At 44.5% G+C, this 21,868-nt stretch overlaps 1 protein-coding gene across 4 annotated transcripts in view; it reads right to left on the bottom strand.

The window, feature by feature from the left end:
• Positions 1-15,423: 15,423 nt before the first annotated feature.
• Positions 15,424-21,868, bottom strand: part of SCUBE2 (signal peptide, CUB domain and EGF like domain containing 2) — a 67,666-nt gene continuing 61,221 nt past the window's right edge. For all 4 annotated transcript variants that reach the window (XM_047692333.1, XM_047692332.1, XM_047692334.1 and 1 more), the window contains 2 exons: positions 17,321-17,400; positions 15,424-16,632 (listed from right to left, as the gene is read on the bottom strand). In XM_047692333.1, coding sequence (XP_047548289.1) covers positions 16,480-16,632; positions 17,321-17,400 — 233 coding nt within the window. In that variant the 3' untranslated portion in view covers positions 15,424-16,479. The remainder of the gene's footprint in view (positions 16,633-17,320; positions 17,401-21,868) is intronic.

The following is a 21,868-nucleotide window of genomic DNA, read 5'->3' on the forward strand; positions in this document are numbered from 1 at the left end:
AAACAGGAACCCAGTATTCTTTTGAGTCCTTCCTACTCACTCTCAACCCATTCTTAAAAAACAACCAACCCCCCCCAAAACTAATAGACTTTAAAAATTTTTTTATTTAAATTCAATTTAAAAAATTTTTTAAGGTTTTATTTATTTATTTATTTATTTGAGAAAGAGAGGGAGAGCACAGAGGGAAAGTGAGAGGGAGAAGCACACTCTGCTGAGCAGGGAGCCAGATATGGGACTTGATGCCAGCCAGGACCCTGAGATCCTGACCTGAGCGGAAGACAGCCGCTTAACTGACTGAGCCATCCAGCCACCCTATTTAAATTCAATTTAGTTAACATATAGTATAGTATTAGTTTCAGAGGTAGAATTTAGTGATTCATCAGTTGTATATAATACCCAGTGCTCAATACCTCAAGTGCTCTCCTTAATGCCCATCACACAGTTACCCCATCCCCCCACACACTTCCCCTCTAGCAAACCTGTTTGTTTCGTGTAGTTAAGAGTGTCTTATGGTTTACCTCCTCTGTTTTCATCTTATTTTATTTTTCCTCCCCTTCCTCTGTGTTCATCTGTTTTGATTCTTAAATTCAACATGAGTAAAATCATATGGTATTTGTCTTTCTCTAACTTATTTCATTTGGCATAATACTCTCTAGTTCCATCCACGTGGTTGCAAATGGCAAGATTTCATTCTTTTCAATGGCTGAATGATATTTCATTGTATACACCATAGCTTCTTCATTCATCGTCTGTGGATGGACATCTGGGTTCTTTCCATGTTTTGACTATTATGGACATTGCTGCTATAAACATTGGGGTACATGTGCCCCTTCAAATTGTTATTTTTGTATTCTTTGGATAAATACCTAGTAGTGCAGCTGCTGGGTCTAGGTAGTTCCATTTTTAACTTTTTGGGGAACCTCTCTACTGTTTTCCAGAGTGACTGTACCAGTTTGCATTTAAGCCATTCTAATAGGTCCTTCAGGCTTCCTGGCTTTTGGCCTCTGTGTTGTGACTTAATACAAATCACATTTCCATGACCCCTGCCCCTCTTCCACCCTGTCTCACAGGAGGAAACAGCAGAAAGATCTGCGCTCTGAAGAGAACCAACAAAACTAATAATAACGACATTTACTGAGCCTTTACTGCGCGTCACATACTGGCATAAGCACTTAAAATGCCGTATTTCATTGAGTCCTAGCAATAGCTTATGAGATAGTATTATCCAATATCCCCCATTTTACCCGCAAATAACTGAGACCTCCTAACTGGTCTCCTGAATGTTCCTTGGTTCCCTTCCAATCCATTATTCGTTCTTTGCTGCCAGAGTAACCTTTTCAAACTACAAGCATGATCATCTCACCTCTCAGTTTAGAGCATCACAAAAAATTTCATATTGCTCTTAAGATTCACATTCCTTTTTTTAAAGAATTATTTATTTATTTTACAGAGAGAGACACGGTAAGAGAGGGAACACAAGCAGAGGGAGTGGGAAAGGGAGAAGCAGGCTCCTCACTGAGCAGGGAGCCAGATCCAGGGCTGGATCCCAGGACCCCGGGATCATGACCTGAGCCAAAGGCAGACACTTAATGACTGACCCACCTTAGTGCCCCAAAGATTCACATTCTTGTGTGGTCTATCCCCATGTGTCTCTCCAGTCTGTACTTCAGCCTCAGGAGTCTTCTTCCAGTTCCTTGGAGGAGCCATTCTTGCCGTATGACATACCTTGAATATCCTGTTCTCTGTGCATGGAATGTCCCTTCTACCCTGTTCAGTAAACCGACCTCAGCTCCATTATCATTTATTTAGGAAAGCCTTCTCTGACCTCCCAGAGTGGGTGAATTTTCCCTAAATATAAGCTCTGCAACTCTCCTGGACGTTTTACTTTTCTCGGTGGTAATGGTGGGGGTGTTATGGGTTGTTTGATTCATATTTATCTCCTTCCCTAACTATAAGCTCTAACAAGGCAATTGAGTCTTGTTTTTTGCTTGCCATTAACTCCTTAGCACAGCACATAGAAGGTGGTCAATAAATACTAGTGTAAGCATAGCAAGAAGTTAAGGTCTGGTCCAAGGAAGGCAAGTGGTACAGCTGGAATTTTAAACCCAGACTGTCTGCCCCCAGAACCTGTGCTGGACTTCGCAGACCTGGAAGGACTGGGTTGCACTTCATGAACCTGCTCCTTGTCCTCCATTCCTATCTTCAATGGCTGCCCTAGATTCACAGCTCAAAGACTGCTTGTGGGAAAATAAATCCAGAAGGCTGCTCACCTGGCTTCAAGAAAGCCCGCACCCGCAAGCCCCATTCATGGAGGGCAGGATCTCTTGGGAGAGACAGGCAAGAAGGAGGTGGGATTGTAGCTCACCTTCCAGTCCCTTGGAACGCTTCCAGCAGTGAACAACAGTGGCTGCCCTGGCCCCTTCTGTCCTGTTGCCTGGCTTTCTGCCTGGTCACTCCTCCAGGCAAGTCTCGCCCAGGGAACAGTGAAAGACAGCCTTGCCTTGTCTCTCCAGGACAGGTACCTCTGAGCTCAGTGGCAACGCATCAAGGCAGGCCCAACAGCTCCAGCCCCTGGGGCTTACCCTGGGACAGCTACTTTCCTCTGGGAGGAAGCCAAGCAGGCAGATTCCAGCTCCCCTCTCTTGAGGCAATTCAACTCGGTCTTACAGCCTTTTTCCTGAGGATGACCCAATGGAAGAAAGGGGCTCTTTTTATAGCAAGATTCCCCCCTCCCTGTGGGAACACCAGAAAGCTGAATGTCTCTCAATGAACTGAATTTGTCCATATCAAGTGTTGCTGAAAAGTAAACAGGGCTTTGACTGGAGCTAGGGATCTTTGTGAATGCAGAGCCCTTTGCTGTAGTGGGATTTGTGTTCTGCAACACGATCTGTGGCCAAATCACAATTGGTCCCCTTATCTCTTGGAGATCTTTGTTAGCCAGACTGATATCATCAGCATGGGTCCATGTGGTGAGGCTAGCCTGCACATACGAGTTTCTGCAGACTCCAGCCTGGCCGCTCCATTTGAGGAGCCTCACCTCTGCTCAGTTTATCTCATTTGCCCAAAGAATATGAGAAAGTCACTTCCTGCCTCTAAGCCTCAGCTTCCATATCTATAAAATGGATGCCGTGAGATTGCATATAAAATTGGGCTTTGTGAACTCCAGAGGGCTTTACCATCAAAGAAGATCATTATTATGATCTATTATTAATTCTCCATAAAGCCAACCTTCCCTGCCTTATTGACCTATCTTGGAAGAAGTATCATATAGTTGTTAAAAGCACAAGTTTTGTTGGAGCTTGACACACTAGGCTTGAGTCCCTGCTCTGCCACTTACCAGCTGTGTGACTAGTAAGTTTACTTCACCGCTGTGTTTTCGTTCCTCATCTAGAAAATGATGCCAGTAACACATCTACTTCTTAGGGCTGCTGTGAGGATTAAATAAAATAATACACATAACACACGGTGGTGCATAGAAAGGGCTCAGCAGAAGGTAGCTACCATCATCAGTGCTTGAGACAGACTCGGGAGAACCTGTAGGCTGCTGAGTCTCGGAGTAGGCCCTCGCCTATGCCGGCTACAAGGCTTTCTATGAAACTCCAGGCAATGCGAGTGAGACCTGAGTGCCTTATCCCATCTCTGGAGCCAAGGCCTCCCAAAGCAGGGGCTCGCCAGCCTCTGGATTCTGGATTTTCCATGTCCTGTGGTTTCTATACTAAAGTTCTCTCCATCCTGCCTTGGCCGTTGTAGATGATCAGTCCTTGAAAATTGTTCTAGTCAAGCCAATTCTGTTTCAATCAGGATTTTATTTGTGATGTTCATATGATAAGTGACAGAAGCCCTGTTGAAATTTTCTTAAACAGAAGTGTAAACTTTTTGGTTCCATTATCTAAAAGTGCAGGGATTTCAGGCATGGCTGGATCCAAGGGCCCAAGTGACATAACCAGTATAGGCACCGAGGTGATGCCACCGTAGGCAGGCTCTTCCTGTCTCTTGACTGTCAAGCTCCCAGCTTATAATCTATTCTCCTAACACCCCTCCTTTGGGTCTTCAACTAACAAGGAGACCTCTGAGAATGGATACACAATGAGTGCTAGGGCCAGGAGGCCAGAATAGAAGAGAAGAACAGAGGGGAAGAGAGATTGTCAAGGAGTTCTTATCCCTCTCCTCGCCTTCCCACCCACACAGATTTTGCTCTGACTGCCCTTGGGCACCCTTGGAAGTAATGGCCCTGCCCAGATCCCCCTTTGCTCACCACCCCCATCCTTATAGCTGCAGAGTCTGCTTTCTTCTCTGGTGCCCTCCCCACCACCTCATCTCCCTCTGTCAGGAAGATTGTTCAAACAGCTGTGCACTGCAGGTACCATATGTGTGCCAGGATCTCTGGCTACACAGAGCCCATGACTTGGCACCCAGCTCCGAAGATTGTGTCTACTTTGGCAGGTTAAAGCAAAGACGAGATATTTCTGTCTTCTTCCTTCGGAGTGATTCCCAGCATCACCGAAGCCTCATAAAACAGGGCTGATGGCAGCCCTGCTGGTGTTTTCCAAAGTTGGCTGAGTCTTTTGGATTCATTCCTGTTAGCAATGATTTTGTTTCATTTCTTGGGATAAGGACAGGCTGTGACCTCAAATCATACAGCAAAGAGGAGAGAAAGAAGGGGGGAAAATCCAGTATCTGAAGCAAGAGAACCTGGGGGAAAGAGGGGAGACTAGGCTTGGCTTTGAATCTGGCTCTGCCTCTTGCTCACTGTGGGACCTTGGCCAGATTACTGCAGTTCTTGGAGCCTCAGTTTACCCATCTGGCAGGGCTCTGTGTGGTTTAAATAAAATAACATGTAAAGCACAGGGCTGGGCACAAATTGAGCTCTCAATAAATATGACTCCTCTCCTCATTTCATTCTCCTCTCCAAGATAGTAGAGAACTTGGAGAAAGACCAGCCCTCCAGAGGCCAATGGAGAGCTCTTCAGTCTGGAAACAGACCTCTGAAGATGGCAAGCCTCTCAGAAGGCACTAGGCCTGACCTTCCTGCTCCCAGCCAAAGGCAAGAAAGCCTGCAGGCAGCTCACACTGGTTACCTCCATCTGCCTCAAGCACATGGAGGGCTCTACTGCCTTCTAACTTGGGGTGTGACCTGCTGCTTGGGTGTGACAGTGGGAGGTCAGTGGCCCGTGCTGGGCAAGCCTTAGGCCAGATGGGGCAAATAGCAGCTGAGAGGCGAAGCACCCTTTGGAACATGGGTAGGCAGTTGGGTGTGCGGACATCTACACACCACAAACGCTCACACAACATTCTCTCTGACCTGTTTTCATACAGCTCTGCACTGCCCAGCAAGAAAAGTCTTTTGTGATTATCTGCAAACTTCTTATTTGGAAACGATTTCAAACTTACAAAAAGTTGCAAAGACAAAAACAATCCAGATCCTTTAACCAGATTATTAACAATTTATTCCATCTGCTGTATCATTTGCTTTTCCCCAACACACAGTACGCTCACATTTTTTTCTGAACCATCTGAGGATGAGTTACCTGTATTATAACCCTTCACCGCTAATACTTCATTGTGTATTTTCTAAGAATAGGGAGCTTTCTCTTACACAACCAGTGTATAGATAGAAATTTCATAAATTTACATTGATACAAAGCTTTTATCTAAACTACTGTTCACGTTTCAGTTTTGTCAGTTGACCCAATAGTGTCCTTTATGACATATTCCTCCAATACAGGACCCAGGCTAGAGTCCGGTATTATATTTGGTTGTTGTGTTTCTTTAGTCTCCTTTCATCTGGAACATTTCCCCAGCTTTGTCTTTTATGACATTGATTTTTTTTCTAGTTCTTGGTTTATTTTATTTTTTAAATTTAAATTTAATTAATTAACATACAGTGTATTATTAGTTTCAGAGGTAGAGGTCAGCAATTCATCAGTCTTATATATTACCCAGTGTTCATTACATCATGTGCCCTCCTTAATGCCCATCACCCAGTACCCCCTCCTCCCACCCACCTCTCTTCCAGCAACCCTCAGTTTGTTTCCTATGATTAAGAGTCTCTTATGGTTTGTCTTCCTCTCTGGTTTCATCTTGTATTATTTTTCCCTCCCTTCCCCTATGATCCTCTGTTTTGTTTCTTAAATTCCACATATGAGTAAGAACATATAATTATCATATGATTATCATATGATAATTATCAAATTACCATATGATAATTTCTCTGATTGACTTATTTCGCTCTGCATAATACCCTCTAGTTCCATCCATGTTGTTACAAATGGCAAGGTTTCATTTTTTTGATAGCTGAGTAGTCTTCCAGTGTGTATATATACCACATCGTTATTCATTCATCTGTCAGTGGACATCTGGGCTCTTTCCATAGTTTGGCTATTGTGGACATTGCTGCTATAAACATTAGGGTACAGAAGTCCCTTCAGATTGCTACACTTGTGTCTTTGGGGTAAATACCCAGTAGCGCAATTGCTGGGTCATAGGGTATCTCTATTTTTTTAATTAACATATAATGTTATTTGTTTCAGGGGTACAGGTCTGTGATTCATCAGTCTTACACAATTCACAGCTCTCATCATAGCACACACCCTTCCAATGCCCATCATCCAGCCACCCCATCTGTCCCACCCCCCACCAGCAACCCTCAGTTTGTTTCCTGAGATTGAGTCTCTTATGGTTTGTCTCCCTCTAGTTTCATCTTGTTTCATTTTTCCCTTCCTTCCCCTATGATCCTCTGTCTTATTTCTCAAATGCCTCATATCAGATCATATGATAATTGTCTTTCTCTGATTGACATTTCGCTCAGCATAATACCCTCTAGTTCCATCCATATCATCACAAATGGCAAGATTTCATTTTTTGATGGCTGCCTAATATTCCATTATATATACACATAATGTATATATGTATATATATATGTACACACACACACACACACACACACACACACACTATATCTTCTTTATCCATTCATCTTTTGATAGACATCTAGACTCTTCCCATAGTTTGGCTGTTGTGGACATTGCTGCTATGAACATTGGGGTGCATTTGGTCCTTCTTTTACTACATTTGTATCTTTGGGGTAAATACCCAGGAGTGCAATTGCTGGGTTGTAGGGTGGCTCTATTTTCAACTCTTTGAGGAACCTCCATAGTGTCTTCCAGAGTGGCTGCACCAGCCTGCATTCCCAACTGCATTCCCACACAACAGGTCTTGTGTGAAGAAGGTTCCCCTTTCTCCTCATCCTCACCAACACCTGTCATTTCCTGACTTGTTAATTTTAGCCATTCTGACCGGTGTGAGGTGGTATCTCACTGTGGTTTTGATTTGTATTTCCCTGATGCCGAGCGATGTTGAGCACTTTTTCTTGTGTCTGTTGGTCATTTGGATGTCATTTTTGCCAAAATGTCTGTTGATGTCTTCTGCCCATTTCTTTTTTTTTTTTTTAATTTTTTTTTTTTAAGATTTTATTTATTTGTCATAGAGAGAGAAGCGAGAGTGAGCACAGGCAGACAGAGTGGCAGGCAGAGGCAGAGGGAGAAGCAGGCTCCCTGCCAAGCAAGGAGCCTGATGTGGGACTCGATCCCAGGACGCTGGGATCATGACCTGAGCCGAAGGCAGCTGCTTAACCAACTGAGCCACCCAGGCGTCCCTTCTGCCCATTTCTTGATTGGATTATTTGTTCTTTGGGTGTTGAGTTTGAGAAGTTATTTATAGATTTTGGATACTAGCCCTTTATCTGGTATGATATTGACATTTTGAAGAACATAGTCTTTCATATTTTAGGGAAAAATGTTTTATTACAATATAATTCACATACCATACAATTCACCCTCTTAAAACTTCACAATTCAATGCTTTTTAATATATTCACAGAACTTTGAAAATATCACTGTGCCAAATTTTAGAGCATTTTTGTCCCCCCAAAAGACACTATGTACCCTTTAGCAGTCATTGCCCATTTCCTCCCAAACTCTCCAACCCCAGGCAGCCTGTAATGTCTAGGTTCTGTCTTTATGGATTGGCCTATTTTGTCTATTTCAGTTAACCAGGATCATACACGACTGGCTTCTTTCACTTAGCGTAATGTTTTCAAGGTTCATCTGTGTTACAGAACTTCATTTCTTTTCATGGCCAAATCATATTCCATTATTTGGAATAATACTATTTCCTGTATTATCATATTTTGTTTACCCATTCATCAGTTGATAGACTTTCGAGTCATTCTAACTTTTGGCTGTCGTGATTACTGCTGCTGTGAGCTTTCGTGTAATAATTTCTTATGAAGACGTATGTTTTCATTTCTCTCAGAGTGGAACTTCTGGGTCATATGGTAACTCTATGTTTAACCTTTTGAGGAATGAACAGACTTTTCCAACGTGGTTGCATTTTACAATCCCTACCAGCAGTGTGTGAGGGTACCAGTGTCTCCTCATCCCTACCAACACTGGTTATTATCTGACTCTTTAACTAGAGCTCTCTTAGTGGGTGTGAAATAGTGTCTCATTGTGGTTTGATCTGAATTTCCCTGATGGCTGACGATGCTGAGCATATTTTCCTATGCTTCTTGGCCATTTGTTTATCTTCTTCAGAAAAATATTTTTCATGTCCTTTCCTCATTTCTAGGTTACTTGTCTTTTTATTATTGAGCTGCAAGAGTTCTTTAAATATTCTAGCTACAAGTCTCTTGTAAATTTGTACACTTTTTACATGATTTATAAAAATTTTTCCCCATTCATGGGTTGCCTTTTCACTTTTCTGATGGTGTCCTTTGGAATACAAAAGCTTTGAATTTCATTAGTGTACCAGTTATTTTTCAGCTTCATTCCCTTTTTTAAAAAGTGAAATATTCCTCCTTTGTTTGCATCTGAAGTTTCCCTATATTGAGGATAAGTTTTTGCATTCTTGGCCTGAGTACTGTATAGAAGATATTATGCTGGGACGCCTGGGAGACTCAGTAAGTTAAGCAGCTGCCTTTGGCTCAGGTAATGATCCCGGGGTCCTGGGAGTGAGTCCCACATCAGGGTCCTTGCTCGGCAGGGAGCCTGCTTCTCTGTCTGCCACTCCCCCTGCTTGTGTTCTCTCTCTAGCAAATAAATAAATGAAATCTTAAAAAAAAAAAAAAAGGCGTTATGTTTTTTCAGGGTATATGGAACCATGTGATAGATATCCTTATGTCCTTTACTGGAGATGATAATTCTGATACTCTGATCAAGGTATTGCCTGATATCTCTTCTGTATAATTATTAGATTTTTTTCTTCCCCATTCATGATTTTTCAAAAGATGAAATTCTTTCTTTTCTAAGCTATCTACACTCTATCAGCCCATTTGAGTTCAGTGCTCTCCAAGGCATGTGCTACATAGCGGACAGACCCCTATGACCTCATGTCTCATCCGGGACTTTGTCCCACTGATTGTGAGGGCTCATGCAGATTCCTCACTGTTTCCTTAAACCCCTCTGGCTAAGTGAATCTCTTTGTAGGCTTTATTTGTCTACAACCCTAAGTACTGCCTTTCTGGAGTCAGAAGTGGACTTTGCCATGTTGGAACATCAAACTTGAGATAAACATTTCTGGAGAATGTGTTATTCCGGCCTCAGTAAGATGTGCTGATGTCCTTACACATCAGGGCCTGAAGGTTGAAAATAAGAAAAGATGAAGGATTGACAGGCCTGTGTGAGTATGTTTGTGTATGTGTGTGTGTGCGTGTGTGTGTATGTGCGCGCTCATGCATGCGTGCTATTCCTGATCTGAAAGTTTTATAGGATTGGAAAAGTGCATTTCACTTTCTCTGCTCAGGAAGATAAGGGTTTTCAGAGGTCTTGTGTGAGAACCCAGATCAGGCATTGTGGCCTTTCTTTCCTACTTCAAGCTCTAATTCATCGGTTCTAGAACACATCCCACCAGAAAGCCTATGACTAAAGGACTTTTGGTGTCACTGAAATAGGAGAGACCAGCAGAGTGTAAACCCATTAACAAATAGATCTTGGATTTAGGCTGACCCTTGGGGTGGCTGCAAGGCCCAGGACAACCTCATCCAGGAGACTGACAGCAGATATCCCTACCCATCATGTCTCCTGAGGTGGGTGCGGTCCTTAGCCAGAGAGTTGCTTGTGGACTCGACCTAAATCCTTTCTCCTGGCACTGACATGGCTGGAGCTCTAAGGCCCCGGGTCCCTCTGTCCACCCACTAAGTTAAGTGTCTCCTGACTCAGGGAGGCACTCTGAGCTCTGACCGTCCCATCCCATCCTCTTTCCTGTCAGTGTTTCTTGCCTTATCTTCTGAATATTAAAATAAACCCAGGAGACGTCAAAAAATGTATCTTGGATTTAACTTCTCAAGTCTGAAGAAGTGGAAGAGAATAACGGTGATGATAATAGTTAACATTTATTGAGCCCTTATTCCATTCCAGGCAGTGTTCCAAGAGTTCTCCATGAGGAACTCATTTAATCCTCACAACAACCCTATCCAGTCAGTTTATGTACTATATGAGGAAACTGAGGCACAGAAAGGTTAAAATGACTTGGGCAAGGTCACACAACTATGATGTGGCAGAGCTGGGATACAAATCCAGGTATCACAGAGGACATAAGGGGAATCTTGGAGAAGATGAGCATCACAAAACATACTCGTAGAGAAATCTTTCACAAGACAAACAGAGAGAATGCATTCTTAGCAAAGTACATTAGGAATTCTGGGAGGCAGATATTGGATGACTGATGCCGCTTGAGTCGCCTCAGCTCCTCGTTGGAAGCCCCGAGTGAGGGTTTAACAAACCTCTGATACTTGCTCCCAGATCACCTCAAACTCCAGCTTTGGTACCTGTGTGGCTGCCGAAGCCTGCCTTCCTCAAGCCAAGTCACCTGGATCTAACGTCAGGGTTCTGGGCACATGTTCTTGCTTGGCCACCATTACCGTCTTGTCATATCATCCACAGCTGTGTATGATGGACAGGTGCCATGCACACACATTGGCAGTGTGTCCCAAGACCAGTTTGTGGTCACACAGCAAGACGGCCACAAGGCTGCAGAGGGCTGAGCACAACAGGCCTGGCCAGGGTTCACCACAAACTCCTACTCCAACTGCCACAGTCTTGCTGGATGTGGTCACATCAGTAACACACTGTCCTGCCTGCAGCTTCAGTTCCATTTCCTGTTCAACAGCTATTAATTTTTCTTGAATCACAAAGTGTGCATAATAAGGCAAAGCCAGCACCAAAGCTCAGATTTTTTTTTAAAGATTTTATTTATTTACTTGACAGAGAGAGAGCACAGAAGCAGGGGTAATGGCAGAGGGAGAGGGAGAAGCAGACTCCCTACTGAGCAAAGAGCCAATTGCGGGGCTTGAGCCCAGGACCCTGAGATCATGACCTGACCCAAAGGCAGATGTTTAACTGACTGAGCCACCCAGATGCCCCCCAAAGCTCAGATCTGAGGTAGGTTTGTATTTCTGCTTTTTGCTCTGTGGAGGGAAAAGACAGAAAACGCCAAACTGTATCTCAGTTATCCCTCAATTGTAGGATAAACTATAGGATCAGAGGGTGGTCCAAGTCAGAGGGTGTGGTAGCTCATGGAACTATGTGTGCTGAAATACTTCACAATATTACAGTTTGGGGACTCTCCCCCCTCATTCTTTCAACTCCTTTTCCCTCCTGTCTCAGCAATATAGAGCCAACCTAGCATGGTGCCTAGACCATTACAATGAATGAATGAATGTACAGGCTGGGGGTGTGTGTATGGGTGGGTGTGTTTGGACATGATTCAGAGCACTGTTGATAGTCTGGAAAGACCCAAATCAAGGCCATCCCACTTGGTCATTAGTCATTAGGCCAGGCAGAGAGAAGGAAAAGGTCTAAACAGATACATTCTGAGGGCTGTACTGAACAACATGCAGTCAATCAGTTGTCAAACCACAGCCCTGGTCCACAAATCTCACTGGTAACATTCCCCCTTAAACTGCCGTCATTTAAGCTCCAAAGCAGTGAGATGACAGAGACACACGTCTACTCCACCTTACAGCCACTAGGTGGCGCCTGTTCCAGAAATTGCAAAACCGCTTGTTCACAGCTTGGAGCTCTGGTCAGCCTGGGGTGAGAGGAAATGTCAAGTGCTTGCTGGGTGGGTCGAGGAGCTTGCCAGGGCCTGTGCTGCCAGCGTAGGTTTGAGGAGCCAGTGAGTACCCCAGGAGAGGCCTGGATTGATGACTGTAACGATGAGCTCACCCCACCTAAAATAGCAACTCCTTCTCACCACCTACTCATCCTGTATCATTTTGCCCTTTACCTTCTTTAAGCAGTTATCACACTTGACTTTACAATTTGTTTATTTTCTGTCTCCCTTCCTAAGAACCTAAACTCTACAAGAGCAAAGACTTCATTTTGCTCACTATAGCACCACCTGTCCCTATGGTACCTAGCGCTTTGTAAGCCCTCAAGAAATATGTTGGATAAATGACCAAGTGAGTGAACACATAACAAAGAACTATTAGTAACCAAGGTCTGTTGTTGCACTCCCCTGAGATACTCTGAAAACCAAATAATGCTAAGTTATTGTCATTGTTTGCAGCAGGTGAATTTGTGTCCCTTTTATTCAGCTAAGGCAACCTGGATGAGAATTAGAGTGGTTTCATTTTTCTAAATCTATTTTGATTCTACTGTGTTCACTGGAAAGTGAACCCTGCTGAGTAGTTAGGTTTTTTGGCTGTCTGTCACAGGAGCAGCCTTGCTGGGCCATCAGACCCCTGAGGATGGTCTCCTGCAGGCTGATCAGGACTGCCTGAAGGGAGAAGGAAGCAGGGAACCACAAATACTCAGGAAACTCAAGCTGGGTTCACAGTCCCCTAGAGTAGAAGATGCCACAGAAAGGAAGCCTCACCAAGGCTTTTAATTTCCTGTGGATGGGGCTCTCGTAGCTACATCTAGGTCCTGGATTCGGAGGATGGCTTGCCTACCAAGAAGGCCATAGCTAGGCCAAGCCTCCCTGAACTTGGTGAGGAACTGCTTTACTCTTTATCTAATCCATTTGCCTCCGAAATACTGGCTAAGAGTGACAAAGACTGGGGTAAGGCTGTCAGGACCCATCCTGCCATGAAAAAGGAAGCAAAGATGCTGACAGCCCTGGTAAGAGGCATCCCTTCCGGACTGAGGAGAGGACTGAGGCTGGGCTTGGTGTGGGTGCCCAGATTTCCCGGTGCCCAGGCCCACCAGCTGTCGTAGCCTGCAGCAGGCAAGAGCCCTCGTGCTCTCCCCATAAAGATCTGCCCAAGGGCAAGTGAGTCCGTGCCTTGTGCTGGGCAGCCACGATCTTTCCCAAATTACCACAGGACAATTTTAAGATCACCTGCAAACCTAAGTCCAGTGAATGCCTCAAGAAAACACACTTAACAGCTCAGAGAATGATTCAGAGGAAGCAATTTTCCACAGTGAAGATAATGATCTGGTAGTGTGAAAAGGCAAACACTCTTTTATTAGCATTGAAACTCGAGGGAAACGTTGCTAAATCCATAAATGCAGCACTTGAGTAAACGGCTCAGGAACAGTATTCACAGCTGGAAAGGAGGACTTGTGCAGATTCCAGTTCCACTCAGACTCTTCCCACAGAACTATTTCCCTCGGAGGGCAGGGGAAACAGCTCTGACCTCTTCCTGTTGACTGAACAATCAGCTCCTCCAGTCCCGGTCCTGTGCCCACACAGGGAAACCCAGAATGTAGAGTTCCCTGATCTTCTTTATGTCCATACTTTGCCCAGGTGTCCTCAACCTCATGTCTCATTTCTTTATTCTATGACATATTCCAGCGCTGACCTCTTCTGGGACTTCATAAAATCAGTTGCCTATCTGAACTCTTGAGTTTGGATTCCTAAACAGGTACCTCATACTTGAAATGGCCCATCTCCTCCAGCGACCAGTTGCTCAGGCAACTAGGAGGTCTCCTCAGTGGCTGCTTCTCCTTTCCCCTCCATCCAGTTCTCATGCAAGTTCTCGACTCTGCCCTAAAACAGGTCCAGAAACTTTCTCTCATCTTCACTCCATACCCTTAACCCAGACCACCTCATCTCCCACCGGGATGGCGGCTTGGTTGGTTGCGATAGTTGGCTGATGGCTCTCTGCCTCCCCGCCTTTTTCTGAAATCTATTCACACAGTAACCAGAAATATCTTTTTAAAATATAAATCAGCTCGTCCCACTCCTTTGCCCCAACCCCTCTGAAAGCTTTACAACATACCGAAAATGAAACCCAAGCCTCTTGTTCTAGATTCCAAAGCCTGATATGCTCTGGCCCCTGTCCACTTACCTCATCTCATCCCACTGCCTTCTCACTGGACGGTGACCACACACCCATACACACACGGGCTCCTGCCTGCCAGCCTTTGCACTTGGCCTTCCTCTACATGGAGCCCTCTTACTCCTGCCTTGTACCAAGCCTGGTTCCCTCCGGCCGTTTTCAGGTTGAAATGTCATTTCCCCAGAGCAGCCCTCCACAACCCGTAATTCTAAAGTAGCAACGCAGTCATCTGTCTTGTTAACCTACCACATAACACAATGCTAGCTGATACTTTCTGTGGTGATTTATTTGTTCCCTGGCCACCTAAAATATAAGTTCCTCAAGAGCAAGGACCCTGTCTGTCTTGTCACTGTGCATCCCTAGGGCCTAGAACAGGGCCTGGCACAGAGCAGACATTTAATAAATCTTTATTGACTTATAGGTAGCAACTGTAGCCACAAGCAGCCAGTCTTCCGTAGCATCTCTTAGGGTGGTTGGTGGGGATAGAGAGGGTGCTTAGGAAGGGCCTCAGTTGCTCACACTTATATCAGGAGCACAGCTCTGGTGAGCAGGCCTGCTTCTGGAGGGGGCCTCCTTCCAACCCCCAATGCATTTCCATCCCTGGCCTTCCTGTGACACCCGCAATACAGAACCACACAGTCAAGAACACAAAGTTACCAACATGCTTGGACAGGATGGCACGGTTCCGCTCACCCCACCCCACATTGGGCAGGTCACTGACCCTGGTCGTATTATATTTCAACTTTCATTTTATGATTAGACTCAGAAATGTAGGCAAAGTTCTGCGATGACAAACTCCAAATGCTTATTTTGATGATTATTTTTTAAAATGAAGATGTTTCAATTTTTGAAAAGAAATTTGGAAATGGGTACTTAGGACCCATCCAATAAAGAAGAAAAGTTTGATTAGGGGTTGTTCTTTTTTTTTTTTTTTTTTTTAAACAACAGGTGAAACGTGAGCTCAACAATAATGAAATAATCTTTGTTTGCTTTAGAAGTATTTGTTAACTATTCTTGAGTACTTTGGTGTTGAGAGTTGTGTGTCCAGAGTTAGTCTGTTACTGAAGTAACAACGCCATAGTTGTTTGTTCTCAGTCCCCTCAGGAATGGCAGCTTGTTTGATAGGATTTTTTTTTTAAATTCACTGTAATAAGATTTTTACTTACGGATTTAAATTTGTAAAAATTAACTGGTATTGAAAATTCCAGATTCTGTGGGAGAAAATGACTGTGAAGCCCCACTGTGCTGACCCAATGTTGACCGCAGTACCTAGAGAGCGGGATTTGTGTAGCTGCCTCTGGCAGTGGTGTGATGGTTAAGAGAAACTCAGGGTTTATGATGCAGTACTTCTAACTGTAGGTGATTCTCATCCACCAAGGAAATCACGTCTGCCCTGAACTCTCCACACCCTAACACGGTGCCAAGCAGGGTGCCAGAAGGACAGCTGAAGGCGCTAAAACCAGCACTGTGCATTTGCCGCTGAGCAGAAGCTGGCCACAAGGAAGGCCATCCCTAGAGCTATAGGATTATGTCTCTGGAAGTGCTTAGTTTTTATCTTTTTATTACTAATTCTTTCTGTTTTAAGTACTTTTTTAAATGATCACTGCTTAGAACCCAAGCTCCTGTCATCTAATATAGGTCACACAGGCTGGAGAAGGCCACGGGGAAACAGGATCCTCCCAGGTCTTAGGTGAGGCCTGGTGCCTGAAGCACTCTCCCTTCTTCCCTCTCTCCCTTCCTCCCTTCCTGCTCTGCCTGGTCACAGCCTCGGTGCAGAGGGCTCCCTTAGGGAGGGCTGGGTAGGAGGAAGCTGAAGTTTCAGCCAAAGCAGCCCCTTTTGTGGCCTCCTTTCCACCACAGCCCCCTTGAGGAGGAGTGAGAAGCAGGAGGGACCGGTGAGTCTTGCCTGAGCTGACTAGAGTCCCGCTCAGCCAGCCCTTGATGCATCTAAGACCTCTGCCCACAGCAGTGAGAGGTGGTGGGACTCACTGCCATTCTCAGTCCACATCCACAGTGCTGGCAAAGAAAAACCAAGTTCAATTTACCAAAATATCTGTATTATCTATAAAAATTGAACTCTAATGAGTCACTGCTACGGGAGGCAGCAATATCCAACTATGTTGGCCGCAGAGGCAGACAGCTGTGTCCCACCAGCCCACAGGCAGAACGTGGCACCGAGGGTCCCGTGGGCAGGCTCACTTGTAAGGCCTCAAGAACCTGGACACTTTGGAACGCAGCAATCGGATGAAGGATCTTGGAAACATCTCCCGGGATTCCTGGGCTGTGTACTTGAAATAGTTCTGGGGGTGGGCCAGGACATCAAACAGAGCCTTGATCAGTTTCTTATCCTAAAAAGAACAGAAGTTCTGTTGCTTGGCCAAAATACTTAAACATTCCAGCATTTTGCCAATGGAACTATAATAGGCCCAGTGTTGGACAGTAGGTTGATTAGCTGAGGAACACTTTGGGAAAATTGTTTCTTCTGATTTTTATCTTTTCTCCAGTTTTTATCTTCCCTGATTTTCTACAAAAAAGGTATTATTTTTATAAAGGAACAGTGAATATATTAAAAAAAAACGTTTTCTTTTTCTAAACCAGATGAGCCACAACACTGGGATTTGAAGAGTACTTACAGGGTTAGTGATGTGGCAGGTGTCTGATGATTACTTATAAGTATCTAAAATTTGGTGAACCTTAGGCTTGAAGGATAAACAAGGAGCCAGACATCTTCACCATCTGGAGAGTGAACATGGAAACATGATCTGCCACCGGCTTATGATCAGCAAGTTTCCCACTCTTCCTCCACACATTTCCAAATGTAAACAAATACAACTTCATTTGGCAACACTGAGGACAGCCACCTGATTTTTTTTTTTTTAATTAAGTCTAGTGAAGATATAAAACTGACCTCAGCCCAGAGCAGACTTTGTGTCTGACAGGTGGCCAAATGCAGCAAGAGGAAAAGCTTCCTCCAGCTGTGCTGGGAGCTCCATGGGTGCCGGGTGACTGCGGTGTCCACCACGGCTATATACTCACCTTCAGTATTTCCTGATGGTTTTCAGAGGCGTAGAGCCTGCCATCTCGAACTATGTCTTCAATGAGCTCCTGGTAGTCCTCTGTTGGAACACAGGACATAACTGACATTCAGAGTGTTTTGTTATTTCCAAACTCATTCTTTCCTTCATTTTAAAATAAGGTTCTGAGGAATGCCCCTTCTGTAGCTGTTATCTGAACTATGACTACTGTGATACTGAGAAGGTGAGCAGAAGAGAACTTCCACAGACGCCCACCATCATAGCCTCACACCTACTGGCCTCTGCACCCATCTCTTCTGTTCCATCTTCCCTCAGAGGAACTGTCTATGCAACCCGGTCAAAGCCCTTCCTCCACTTTATCCACCGACTCCATCTTCTCTCACCAAGGCAAGGACATTGGTTCAGTAATTTTGCCCTTTCTTCCCTATACAATGACATTCTCTCGCCCGACCAGGCATTCCCATCAGCACATAAATGTGCTGTTATGTCTCTAATCCAGAAAAAGTCCTTCCCCCTTGACCTCATTTCTCCCTCCAGCTTCTATCCTACATTTCTGACCCCTTTATTGCAAAACACCTCAAAAGAATTGTCAACACTCCTTCTCTCCAGTCATTCCTCCTCCCGGATCCACTTCCTCATTCAGTTCCAGGATAAGACACTCTGATTTTCCTCCTCCCCCACTGGTCGCTTTGTCTGAGGCTCCTTTGCTTTTCTTCCTCTTCACTCTGACCTCTTACTGTCGGAGGGACCCAGGGCTCAGTGCTTGGGTCTCATCTCTTCTGTCTATACTCACTCCCTGCTGGCCTCCTCCAGGCTCGTGGCTTTTCTCTGCTCTGCTTCTCTGCCTTCTGTCCTCCTCCCTTTCTTCTCTCTGCCCTCATATTGTGCAAAACAATTGAGCTTCTTACCCACCAGGGAAGACTCTTTTTTACTTTTTTTTTTTTTTTTTGGATGGGGGTGGGGAGAATTTGGTTGGCTGGAGAGGGAAGAAAGCTATGTTCGTTTTCTTATTAATAATTTTTGGTCCTGACGTATACATTAAAGCAGTGTACATCACATAAGCTGTCTCCAAATCTAAACCCCCTACAATAGTCTAGCCTATTTCCTACAGTCATAATTCAAGCCAGGCATATGCAAAACACAATCTTTTCCAAATCCCAGGATGAAAAGAATGCCTCTTTGTATGCATATCATGTGCAGCAAAACCAAACAAATCATAAGAACATCACTGGAATTGTGTGGGAAGAGTTCTTGAAAAAGTTTCTCCTAGTCAAGTGATGGTAAATGGAAACTCGTTAGCTCTTCTTAACTATTGTATAGTTCTCATAATGGCTAATTGAATACATGTACAACCCCACTGGTACCCTATGCGTGTGGTGTCTTCTTTATTAGTCTTTTATTTTAATGAGTATAAAATATGAGGAAGGGGACTTGTTTTTCTCGAATTCTTCGGCTGCAGAGTGTCTTCCTGGGTGAACCAGCTCCTTTGGGTGATGGGTGTTCACCCAAAGGAACACCAGCTGCTGTGCTGTGTTCGGGTGTAAGAGAGAGCGGAAGAGCTGTTGGCCGCTACACCAATGCTTCCAGACTGCTGTCAAAAAAATCTTCAAACGGTTCTCTCCACTCTTAAGAACTACCGTGTTTCGTCACTTGCTACAACTGTCATGAGAAAAGCAGTCGGGTGTTGTAGGTAAGAACTCAGGCCCTGGAGTCCCGAAGACCTCAGCAGTGTTGTCCTCCTGCGACCTCAGGCCGGTTGTCTACATTAATCTCTAAGCCTGAGTGGCCTTGTCTGTAGACCCAGCCATGAATCGTGTCTACTTCATGGGCGATCGTGAGGAATGTGCTGTGTCAGAGGCACTTAGCACATGCCTGGTACTCAGTACACATACTCAGTGCATGTCAGCCATGACTACAACTCTCCCTGTCCTCCAGGGGTCAGCGAGCCAGTCTGTAGCAGCCTCCCCTGCCTCCCCCCTTTAAAGATTTATTTATTTATTTGAGAGAGAGAGAATAAACAGGACCGGGAGAGGGAGCCAGAACCCTCAAGCCGACTCCCTGCTCAGCAAGGAGGCCAACGTGGGGCTCAACCCCAGGACCCCAAGATCATGACCTGAGCCAAAATCATGAGTCAGCCGCTTGCTGACTGAGTTACCCAGGTGCCCCAGCACCTGCCCCTTCTAAATGTGATTTCTATTCTTCTGGGCTTGGAAATCAGGTATCAAACTTGTCTGAAATATGTGTTTAAAAAAAAAAAAAAAGACTAAGCTCTGAGTGAAGACCTGCAACAGTTTTCAACCATTTTCTTCTGTGACGGGTAAGACACGTTCTCCTGGGCCTAACCGGGGTGACGTTGTAGCTCAAGCTACAACTCTTTATTTCAGAAAATGAGAAAAACATTACCATGTTTTCGTGTGTCAGAAAGGTAGAGTTGAGAACAGTCAGACTAAAATATGTGAGCTTTAGTGATATTTATTCTAGAGTCTCTGTGTCTTTTTTGGTTCCCTCACTGATTCCAGGGAAGGGAGGTTGTTGGCTGGCTGCTCTCGGGCAGATGAGGTGCTCTGTCTCGCTCAGCAGAGCCACCTGGGGGGAACTGCCGTCCACCCAGGAGTCTGACCCCAAGAGCCCCTGTCTTGAGGGTTTGACATGGTTTCAGGCACAGAGATGGTAATCCTGGCTTTTGTAACATGTTCGAAACAAACTATGTGAAATGCTTTTATAAAATCCATAGAACAATATCTTTCCAAAACACCTACTTTTGACACTTGCTGCCTAAAAGCCTTCTGCACTGCACTCCAGGCTCCTCATCAGCTAACTCCACACCCTTCTCATCTCGTCTCTCCCTGCTAAGCCCCATGCACCTGACCAACTGACCCAATCGGGCTATTAATCAGTCCCCGCACAAATGAGGTACTCTGTCCTGCAGCCTGTATCATTCTCTCTTCCTAATGTTCTTCTTCCCATTATAAAAACAAAAACACTCATATTCTTTGAAGACACAAATCTCTTGAGATTTTGCTGTATTCTTTCCAAAGACCCATGCAAAATTAATTGTTTCCCATTCTTCTCTCCTCACACAGAGCTCTGTATCTGCCATGTTATAGCATCTGTGAGCTGTGTTTCACCACTAACCCTGTGGTTCCTAGCAGCTTGCCCAATGCCTGGCACAGGAGCTGCTCGTTAAGTATTCATTGAGCTAGATGGATGAATGAAGAAGTTCATGAATGAACAGATGACTAGCCCTTCACGGAATTATGACATCTTCTAGGACAAGGTCCAGTTCATTTTGTATTGCAAGCAAATGTTTGTCAACCAAGGTCCAGACTTGGATAGGGCCCCAGGGGCCATGTGGACCACCCCTTTATTTAACAAGAGGAAAGGAAAACCAGAGGAGTCATCTGAGTTGCCCAAAATCACACAGCAAATTAGTAGCGGAAACTGGGCCAGAACTTGAGTCTTTTTCTCCCCTCCTCAAGATGCTGTATAATAAAAGCCACAGTCATAACTGTCTAGTATTTACTAAGCATTTACTATGTGCCAGGCCCTGCACCAAGTCCTTTATGAACTATCTCACCGAACTCTCCCGTTTGGTCTAATGATTATCCTCATTTACACATTAAGAAAATGAGGCTTAGATGGGGCAGCCACTCTGGAAAACAGTATGAAGTTTCCTTAACAAGTTAAAAATAGAGCTACTCTATTTCACTACTGGGTATTTATTCCGAAGATACAAATGTAGTGACCTGAATGGGCATATGCACCCCAAAGTTTATAGACCCAATGTCCACAAGAGCCTAACTATGGAAAGAGCCCAGATGTCCATTGACAGATGAATGGATAAAGAAGATGTGGTATATATATACAATGGAATACTATGCAGCCATCAAAAAAGAAATCTTGCCATTTGCAACAACATGGATGGTGCTAGAGGGTATTATGTGGAGCGAAAAAAGTCAGAGAAAAACAATTATCATATGATCTCATGATATCATGTGGAATTTAAGAAACAAAACAGGATCATAAGGGAAGAGAGGAAAAAAATTAAATAAGACAAAACCAGAAAGGGAGACAAACCGTAAGAGACTCTTAAGCATAGGAACCAAACTGAGGGTTTCTGGAGGGGAAGGGTGTGGGGGGGTGGGGTAACTGGGTGATGGGCATTAAGGAGGGTACCCGATGTAATGAGCCCTGGTGTTATATGCAACTGATGAATCACAATCTCTACCTCTAAAACTAATAATACACTATATGTTAATTAATTGAATTTTAATTTTAAAAAGGTCAAAAAGAAAGAAAGGGAGGGAGGGAGGGAGGGAGAAAAAGAGGCTTAAAGTTGGTAAGTAACTCACATAGAGTCACCGAAGAGATTAGGCCAGGGCTGGTCCATGTTCTTACCCATGAAGCTATGCTCACTTCTATTTATTTTCTGAAAGATCTTTCCATCCCTATAGACAGAGTACCCAAATGCCTGTTTAAAATCTGGCACTTGTAGGGGCGCCTGGGTGGCTCAGTGGGTTAAGCCGCTGCCTTCGGCTCAGGTCATGAT

This window comes from Lutra lutra, chromosome 10, assembly GCF_902655055.1.
Source record: "Lutra lutra chromosome 10, mLutLut1.2, whole genome shotgun sequence".
Classification (NCBI taxonomy): domain Eukaryota; kingdom Metazoa; phylum Chordata; class Mammalia; order Carnivora; family Mustelidae; genus Lutra; species Lutra lutra.